Consider the following 10,740-nt stretch of genomic DNA (forward strand, 5'->3'; position numbering starts at 1 on the left):
GCAACACATACAATGAGTTAACCACATGTCGCACAACGCAAAGTCGTTAAGCAGACCTCAGGGCTGTTGCGCCAGGGAGTTTCATGTAGTTTTTTATTAACATTTTATGTAGAAAGATTATAACACAAATATTCAGTTGAATGAAACACGCGGTCTCAAGCATCGTGTTGATAATTTGCCCGGTATAATGAGGTATTTTTATTTGCAAGCTACGTTTCTTTTTAGATTTGTAAAAATTGTGTGGATCGTGTTTGTTGCGGTTAGGTGAAAATGCAATTGAGTTTAATTTTATTCGCAATAAGAAATTAAGAATTATGTCAAACAGTTAGTGAATTTGAAATGCGACACTAAAAGAAGGGATTTCTAGATTAATTTGTGTTAGTGTAAAAGGTAGACGGTCGATTTGAAAGCGAAAGCAACTTACGGTCACAGAATATGCTGAAACGTTGGGTCGGGTGTATGGCCGACGGGTAGTGTAGAAATCAGATTCGTAAACCATCTTGTTGTTGTTGTTGAGCGTCCACTGGAATTGAAACTTTTGACCTGTCTCCTATCTCTGCAGCCTCACAGCTTCGTTCGATTTCGGCAACTGAAGCTCCTTGGCTGCGTTCGCCGAGAGCCACGCCCTGGCCCCTTCCTCCCGCCTGAGCTATTTCTGGAAAACGTTCTCACATTTCGGAGATTCCGAAACTCTTGAAAGCGGTTGTAAAACAGTGATGACATATATTCATTCCGTGGATATCATATCTTGGCATAAGGGAGTAAAATCACACGACAAGTTGTGCAGAGGAACTGCCACGAATATTGTGATTCTTCTGACCATCTCAACTACAACAAATTTCTGATATCATCGTCTTTTGGAACTAAATATTTGCACTGTTTTAAATATTTCCTTTCAACACAAAGGATATGAATATAAAAGTAATTAACTTCGCCAAGAATTGATTAAAAATGTATGCTTTTCTTATTTATCTTATTATAAATCACAATATGTAGCACTGTATATATTTCATAAATAACCCATACAATAGCGGTGTAAGCACCCAAATATCAACCTCACTTCCACGTATTACACCCCGTTAAACTGCCTTTCTGCAGGCGAACGAGGCTCTGGCGGGAGATTTTAATCCTCAAAGACACGTGTCGATTTTAGTTATGGTAAGGGGCTTGAACCATGTAATGCAAATAGTTAAAGTGATGACGAACCCAGACTTTTCACATAAATCAATCAAATCGATACAATATTTTTTTTGTTCCCATGGTATCAGTATTCACATACAAATCTATCTCAACTTCTTCACAACTAACTTACTCTCTGACATTTCTGCACGAAGGTATATTGAGACAGCAACATAAATTTTATACCTGTCCCTGCCCTGGGCAATATCAATCCACGATTGACCATCCTTACCAATTTCCTACAGAGTCATCTTAATATTGTCATTCCCTTTAGTATTGACCTTCCTACAGTCTCTTACCATTAGGTTTACACAAAAAACCTCTAAAACATTGCGTCGTACATGACCTGCCAAATGAATTCTTCTTGATTTAATTACTAATTTATTATAATATCATGGGCTAAATACAGATTATGCTGTTCAATGTTATGTAATCTTCTCAATTCACTTGGCTGTTTCATTTATTTTAGGATTTTAAGATTCTGTTTTCAAAACTCTAAATTTATGTTCCTCTTTAATATAAGGGACCATGTTTCACATGCCAAAATTACTGTTTTTATATACTTTAATTCTTAGATACTTTGACGATACTCGAGAATAAAAAGCTTATGAATATGAAAGTAACATGCATTACGTGAATTAAGTCTGCTTTTATTTTTTTTTAAAAAAAATATCGTTTTCACCTCCTAAGTATTTGAATTTAGAAACCGATTGAATAGGTTATTATCTATAATTACATTTATAGTGTTTCCACATTTTTAAACACCGGAACAATAACACAACATTAAATCCAATATATCAAAATATTAAAGAATTTGTCAATTTCTACATATACAAACAAGTCTCTGCTTTTCTTAAGATACTTTCTTATGAACGCAATCCATACCATGGGAAAAAGGATTTGTTAAAATATACTTAGTTTAGTTATTTCTTAATAACGTCCTCGGAAACGTTGTTTATCATTATAAAACCATTCATTGCAACAATAATATTCCCGTAACCTCGTAAATATCGTGCCATGTGATATTCTTAATTGTGTTTTGTCAATACACGATATTTATTTGCAACATTCATTACAGTTTTCTGACAGCCCTCTCCCCTCCTCACATACACCAATTTTCAACACCTATGGTCTTAAATTCTATCAGTTTCTTCTTCATCTATCTAAGTTTAACATTTTCGGCAGGCGAGACAGTAGCGTAACAAGCAGCCCGCATAGCCCGAGCTGCTAGGGAGGCCCCTCCAGATACCATAATAAAGTCTAAAGTCTGAATATGAAAGTAACATGCATTACGTGAATTAACTTGTGTTTTTCATTTTGTATAACCAAACGGTCTTTATTTTCTGGATTACCCTCGTAATATGAAGACGCTTCTGGATTGTACTCGTCCAATTCGAAGCCAATGGGGTTATCGCAACCCGAAATGTCCATGAACAACAAATGTATCAAAAGTATTTAGCAGAATTGCGCAGCCACAAAGTACCCTTAAGAGCAAACAAAAAAAAAAACACTGCTTGTTCGTGTAAAAGTAATGGATAAGACTTTCACGTACTGTTCCTCGCATACCTCCAACATTTATCTGAAATAAAACTCGGCTGATCGGTGCATCCGACCAGCTACCGACATGTATCTACTCCTTTGTTTTGAACCTCGATCCCAGTTCTATGCCACTTCTTTCTCTAGTATTCTTGTGAAGCACGTCTTTACGTCGCGTGGTGAGAAGCACTTCAGAGTTTTTGGATCATGTGAAACATTCTTAGACGTCACCTGTAAAAGTGTGTCCAACATTTTGGATTGCCCTGTATATTTGGAGCGCATTTGTTCATCATCAACCTTGATGCAGCGTTTGGTGGGCGAGATGGTTTGAAAAGGTCTCCTTTTGCAGCCAAATGTCTCGCGTCAAAAGCAGTCGCTTCTTGCAGACGCTGCCTAAACAGCAGGAGGAGTTGAATCAGGCTACGGCCTGTTCTCTGTCTTCATTCGCACTAAAGGCCCACGCGCGCATTCCCTCGACGCCCTCGCAAATCCTTGCCGCCAACCTCCTCGCCCTTCGCGGATTTACGCCTCTGCCAAATTACGTCACTTGGCCCTTCTCCCATTCGCACGACCCACTTGAGTCCCGCATTGCCAAAGTGTAAGTGAGCATGGCGTTAAACATCGATACCACGGAGTTATCACACTCGTAGGGAGAACTTTATGTCTCCCCTAAAAATAACACGGCGTTTTCGTGATTGCATTTTTCACAAAGCAAAAACTCTACCAGCACGCTGTTTGTCTCCTTCAATGTTACCTTAACATTCAAGATATTTTGGAACTACATTTTGGAGCGAAATTGTGTAATATTGGATATTACAGATATTTTGCAGTTTCCTTTTTTTCACGGGAAAACGGACATTATGTAACCAGGTAGTGAATTGGACTAAAATTGGCAAACGCTGTAAGTGCCACAAGAATTCAAACACCATTTTCCACGTTAAACTGTGAAATGTGCCATGCTTGATAATGTGGTAAACGTGAAACGTGGCTGGTAGCCCTCTAAGTAGTTCAAAGGGCGTGTAAAAAGGCACTAGTGTGAACGTTCGTACGGGCTGATGTGCTGAACGATGCAATTTCCCAACACTTTCGCTTTTGGCACTTACAACGTTTACCACTTTTAGTCCTCAATTCAGTATTGCGGTAACAGTCTAAAGTGTATCACTTCTGGAGCGTAAGAGAAAACTATTCTAAATTAAAGGTTAACTACGCGTATTACGGGGAAAGGTATGCACATGGAATGTGTTTTAAATTAAATATGGGCTCTGGGTGTAGGAGTGCTGCTGGGTACTGCAGCTAGACAGAAGATGTGGGTAATGGGTTATCAGACAAAAAAAGACTCCAGGACCAATTTTCAATAAATATATCGCTATTGTTGACTCTGCACTCTGTTTTAGAATTTCAGCTTCTGAAAACTTTCTAACAAATTTTTACAGATACATTTAACACTTTTTTTAAAAAAAAATTCTCACCTAATTTACGTACAGTTGAGACTTCTTTATACGTAACTGTTACAGAGGCGCAACCACGAATTTTTGTCTGGGGGCAAGTACCAGGATAAACGTACCAATAATAATAATAATAATAATAATAACAATAATAATGGCATTATTATTATTATTATAATTATTACTATTATTATTACTAGTGGTAGTAGTAGTATCAAATACATTATTATCCTCATAAATGACGCAAAGAGGGAGTAGAAGTCGCTACTAAAGCATTTGTTTGGAACAAACTATTTGAAATATTTTTTCAACATAGTCAATTTTACATTAGCTAATAATGGGAAACAAGGACCCAAACTGTATTTTTGAATAGCAGAATATGAATGATAAATGCATTCCGAAGATAATTCTTTTTGTACATATAACATGTATAACTTTCATTTACAACATATGTTTTACACATATGCAACATTGAACGACATAAAATAAGAAAATACATATGCAACATGCTAACATTAATTGTGTACGTATTCAAACTTTATTCAATACATATATACAACACATATTATATAAATACATTACATTACAGAAAACAATGACATTGCGAGCGAAGTGATAAAGACAATTTTTATATCCAATTTTTGCAATTGAAAACAATATTGATTTAATAGGGCACAAATAGTTTTACTGGACGCTATGGCATGCTCTCTTTTTCAACTACTCTCATTAAGATCGCTCGGCATCCATGGCCGACTCCCGCCGCCCCCTAGCTACGGCTCTGAACCTGAGGATGCCAAGATAAGCAGGGCTTGCGAGCGAAGCGAACAAGAAAATTTTGCGAAATGTATTTTAATATGCATAATTAGAAATCGAAGGGGGCAATTGCTCCTCAGTGCACCCCCTGCAGGCCGTCAATGTTTGCCCCCCCTATTTACCCCTAATAGGGCACAAATAATTTCACGAGGCGCCAAGGCATTCTCTCTTTTACAGCTTCTTTTCATTTAGTTCATTCGGTACCCATGGCCGACTCCCGCCGCCACCTAGCTACGGCTCTGAACTTGACGAAACTGAGAAAAACCGGCTTTGCGAGCGAAGCGAGAAAGAAAATCTTACGAGATGTACTTTATTTGTATAAAATTTGAAATCGAAGGGGGCAATTCTCCTCTGTGCCCCCCGTGCAGGTGCCCTTGGCCGTCAATGTTTGTCCCCCCTTGCCCTCCTAGAATTGACTTCCGTCGAAGGTTAGGGCGGCAATGCCCCCCATGCCCCCTGTGGCTGCGCCACTGCACAGTTATGCGTAATTCTACTTTATACCTACCGGCAATATATGATTTTAAAATGTGCTAATTAAACCTTACTTACACGCAGTGGCGGCGATTCGGTTCCAAAACTGAGAGGGCAAGGTGCCAAAACTAGGGGGGGGGGGGCAAGGACAGTTTACTTTCCCTTGGTAGATAAGATTTAGCATAGTGCAGGGCAAAAGTGGCAAAAATGGGGCAACTGCCTCTCCTAATCCCCCTAATCGCCGCCACTGTAATTGCACGTAATGCATGTATACGTAATTCGATGTTATACGTAACTAATTTTCATAAAATACAGTTGATTTGTAAAGTCGACGCGCTAGCTACGTTAACGACCGGCTGGCTTTGAAGTCGACGGAGCGCGCCCACCAGCTGCAACAATCGAATTCACCGCACAGTGTTGCCACACATCTACTTTCCACATCTACTCTACGCCACCTTGTTCCACCGCGCACAACCACCTTCCCACGGTCTCCATATTGAAGTTGCAAAGTACGGCAACAGCGTATGCTCAATCATGTGACTGAGTAGACGAGCAGAATGACAGCTGCGCCCATTGGCTCAAGGACTCCACGTGAAGCAGACGAGCAAAATGATAGCTGCGCCCATTGGCTGAAGGTTGAGTGTCATTGGACGAAAAAAACTCGCCCGCTATTTATCCCCACTCACGTTTATGGCGGCGGCTTTCTTCAGTTCTTCGACGTTAACGAAGTAAACGCGTGGACTATACATAACCAAGCTACAACAATGTCACAGAAGTATACATTTATTGTTACAAAAACTCAAGGCGAGTTTCGGGGTGCAAGGGGTGCTCCTTCCACGTAGTGCACCCAATAGTCAACCTCATTTCCACGTAGTACACCCTGGACAGCAGACTAACGAGGGTCTGGCGACTGGCCCCATGGCCAGTATAATTCTGTGTCGTCCTGTGTTTTGTCTTTATTTGTGCTGAGCGCGCTTTTAGCCTCACCTTTTAAGTAAATTTTATTTTCAAACACGCTTTTATTTTTGTTATGATAAGGGGCTGGACCCCGTATAGCGTGACGGGTGCAAAATAGCCTCAGTGCTGACGCACCCAAAAAGATTTAATTCACATTCACACACACAAGGCGAGTTTCAAATACGAAATAAGGAGGCGGTCCTGGCGGCGATCGGTCTCGAGTTACGAGAAAGAGTGCGGCGCGGCGGTGTCACAGAGAAGGCAAGGAGAGGCGGCATGAAATCAGAGGAGAAAGATTTGCCGCAGTTGTTCAGAACATGAGACGCATTATCTTTTGTACGTAATCGCGATACGAAAGTACATACGTTAAAAAGATGCCGATAGCTGACATATGCTGTGTAAAAGTGTTCCCCTGTGCTTAGCACCACGCCATGAAGGCGTATAGGGGGTGTGGGGGTAACGCCCCACACTTTCTTGATACGGTCGTGAGTGGGGGTGATGTGATCAGCACCACGCCCCTGACCGCCTTTACCCCCCAGGGTTTCCCCCAGGTACCCATGTTATTCGACGCTGGGTGGGCGCCGGGGCCGCTTCCAACGTTAGAAAAGTTCCCGGATTTGAACCGGCCGGGGATCGAACCCGGGACCTTGAGCATGGTAGTCAGACGCGTTACCGACTGAGCCACCGCGGCCAGTTCATATGCTGTGTTCCATAATAAAAACAGAAGAGCGGTTCCTTTCAGTGAATGTTTTCAGTTGCTACCGGTCGAACATTGAGAACAGAAAGAGGAAAAGTTCCACGCTAGACCAGAAAGTACAATTTAGATTAGAAATGGACACTAATCCACATAAAAGTAAAACTGATATAGCTGCAGATTTAGGCATTGCTTATACCACCATTTGCACAGTAATTGTAAAAGAAATGATGTTTTAGACGAATTTTTAAAATTGGGTAGAAAATCAACAACGAAGTCGTCAACAAGAGGGAAGATATGCAAATTTGGAAAAAAAACGCTTCTTACCTGTATTCAAGAATCAAACTTTTAGATTCGTTGATTTACCACTTTATGTTACGTGGGTTATAAATAAAGTAGTGGCAACACTGTCAGGAAAATGTTATGACAACGTGCATGTGCTATCAGGCGGTGAGCAATATCAGTTTGGGCCCATGTCGATGTGTGGAGTAGGGATGGCCAGATCCGGATCCTAAGGTTGGTTCCGGATCCTAAGGATCCGGATCTGGTACTTCTGGATCCGGATCCCTTTTGCCATCCCACATGCGCTTCTTTGGAAAGTAAGAATGTGTTTATAACATATTGTTACCTGCTAATATACATACATATATACATATATATATATATATATATATATATATATATATATATATATATATATATACATACACACTCACACACACATATATATATACACATATAGCCTATATATAGTGTGTGTGTGCGCGTGCGCGATTTGTAATTAATTAATACACTTACAAGGGAGGTCTAAGTCTCCCCCTCCGATTTCCATGAAACTTGGCAGGTGTATAGAGTAGGGATGGCCAAACGGATCCGGATCCGAAAAATCCGGATCCGTTCGGATCCGGATCCGGATCCAAAAGTTACGGATCTGGATCCGGATCCGAAAATTCCGGATCCGGATCCGAAAGTTTCGGATCTGGATCCGGATCCGAAAGTTCCGGATCTGGATCCGGATCCGAGAGTTCCGGATCCGGGTCTGAAAGTTTCGGATCTGGATCCGGATCCGAAAGTTCCGGATCTGGATCCGGATCCGAGAGTTCCGGATCCGGATCCGGGTCTGAAAGTTTCGGATCTGGATCCGGATCCGGATCCGAAAGTTTCTGATCTGGATCCGGATTCGAAAATCCGGATACAGATCCGAGAGTTTCGTATCTCAATCCCATTATAATATTACCACACCTTAAAGGGTATTATGATCTTCGATTACGAAGAAATTTTTCGTTAGTTCTACAAGAATTTTTTTCAAGTGTTGTTCCTACAATACTTTGCTACGCATCGGCTAACACACTCGTGCACACATGTCAGAGGTGATTTTGTAAATGCCATTGAAACGAATATGTATTCATTCGAATGTATTGGAAATGAAACCTTTAACACATATAACAAGATAGAAATGTTATACAAAAATTATACAATTGTTCTACAGTTACAGTTCTACAAACTAAAATAAAACATTACAATATATGCAGTGTTAAATAATTACAAAGTGTAAGACTAACAAGGGAGGTTATCTAAGTGTCCCCCTCCGATTTCCATGAAACTTGGCAGGTGTATAGTGGGGCCCAATGGAAGAAATACGTGTTTTTTTGTTTCAGCTAAAAATCAGTTTTAGGGGGCAAAACCCCCTCAAATGTCAAGATGAGGACAAATTGAAGTGAGGATCTGACCCCTGTGTCCCCCTCCGATTTCCATGATACTTGGCAGGTGTATAGTGGGGCCCAATGGAAGAAATACGTGTTTTTTTGTTTCAGCTAAAAATCAGTTTTAGGGGGCAAAACCCCCTCAAATGTCAAGATGAGGACAAATTGAAGTGAGGATCTGACCCCTGTGTCCCCCTCCGATTTCCATGATACTTGGCAGGTGTATAGTGGGGCCCAATGGAAGAAATACGTGTTTTTTTGTTTCAGCTAAAAATCAGTTTTAGGGCGCAAAACCCCCTCAAATGTCAAGATGAGGACAAATTGAAGTGAGGATCTGACCCCTGTGTCCCCCTCCGATTTCCATGATACTTGGCAGGTGTGTGCATAAACGGGCCCAAATGAAGAAATACGTGTTTTTTTTGTTTCAGCTAAAAAACTGTTTTAGGGGGCAAAATCCCCTCAAATGTCAAGATGAGGACAAATTGAAGTAAGGATCTGACCCCTGTGTCCCTCCGATTTCCATAAAACTTGGCAGGTGTATAGTGGGGTCCAATGGAAGAAATACGTGTTTTTATGTTTCACCTAAAAAACGGTTTTAGGGGGCAAAACCCACTCAAATGTCAAGATGAGGACAAATTGAAGTGAGGATCGGACCCCTGTGTCCCACTCCGATTTCCATGATACTTGGCAGGTGTGTGTATAAACGGGCCCAAATGAAGAAATGCGTGTTGTTTTTTTTTTTGTTTCGGCTAAAAACTGTTTTAGGGGGCAACCCTCCCCCTCAAATGTCAATATGAGGACAAATTTAGGTGGGCATTTGACTTATGTGTCCCCATCAAATTTCCATGAAACTTGGCAGGTGTATAGTGGGGTCCAAAGGAAGAAATGCGTGTTTTTTTTTTGTTTCAGCTAAAAAAAACTGTTTTACAGGGCGAAACCCACTCAATTGTCAAGATGAGGACAAATTGAAGTGGGGATCTGACCCCTGTGTCCCCCTCCGATTTCCATGAAACTTGGAAGGTGTGTGTATAAACGGGCCCAAATGAAGAAATACGTGTTTTTTTGTTTCGGCAAAAAGTTGTTCTAGGGGGCAATCTCCTCTCAAATGTCAAGATGAGGACAAATTGAAGTGGGGATCTGACCCCTGTGTTCCCCTCCGATTTCCATGAAACGTGGCAGGTGTATAGTAGGGATGGCCAGATCCGGATCCTAGCGGATCCGAAATCCAGATCCAGAACTTTTTTTTTTTTAATTTGTAGAACTGTAACTGTAGAACAATTGTATAATTTTTGTATAACATTTCTATCTTGTTATATGTGTTAAAGGTTTCATCCTGGAATGGAATGTCTCACATTTATGTGTTTTCATTCCCCCCCCCTCAAATGTCAAGATGAGGAGAAATTGAAGTGGGGATCTGACCCCGAAACCACGTAAATATGGCATAGGAAGAAACAAGGGGCATACGGCCTTTCTATACACCTATCAAATTTCATAAGAATCGGAGGGGGACACAGGGGTCAGATGATCCTCACGTCAATTTGTCCTCATCGTGACATTTGAGGCGGGTTTTGCCCCCTAAAACAGTTTTTTAGCCGAAACAAAAAAAACACGTATTTCTTCCTTTGGGCCCCTCTATACACCTGCCAAGTTTCATGAAAATCGGAGGGGGACACAGGGGTCAGATCCTTACTTCAATTTGTCCTCATCTTGACATTTAAGGGGATTTTGCCCCCTAAAACAGTTTTTAGCTGAAACAAAAAAACACGTAATTCTTCCTTTGGGCCCTTCTATACACATTTGAGAGGAGGTTGCCCTCTAGAACAAATTTTTTGCCGAAACAAGAAAATACGTATTTCTTCATTTGGGCCCTGCAAGTTTCATGGAAATCGGAGGGGAACACAGGGGTCAGATCCCCACTTCAATTTGTCCTCATCTTGACATT

The 10,740-nt window shown here is 41.0% G+C and overlaps 1 protein-coding gene across 11 annotated transcripts in view; it reads right to left on the bottom strand.

Annotated features, from left to right (window-relative positions):
* LOC145985053 (uncharacterized) overlaps positions 1-605 on the bottom strand; it is a 64,935-nt gene extending 64,330 nt beyond the window's left edge. For all 11 annotated transcript variants that reach the window (XM_083118586.1, XM_083118580.1, XM_083118585.1 and 8 more), the window contains exon 1: positions 425-605. In XM_083118586.1, the coding sequence (XP_082974712.1) occupies positions 425-499 (75 nt within the window). In that variant the 5' untranslated portion in view covers positions 500-605. The remainder of the gene's footprint in view (positions 1-424) is intronic.
* Positions 606-10,740: the final 10,135 nt, after the last annotated feature.

This window comes from Lepisma saccharinum, chromosome 3 (assembly GCF_977018435.1).
Source record: "Lepisma saccharinum chromosome 3, izLepSacc3.1, whole genome shotgun sequence".
NCBI lineage: Eukaryota > Metazoa > Arthropoda > Insecta > Zygentoma > Lepismatidae > Lepisma > Lepisma saccharinum.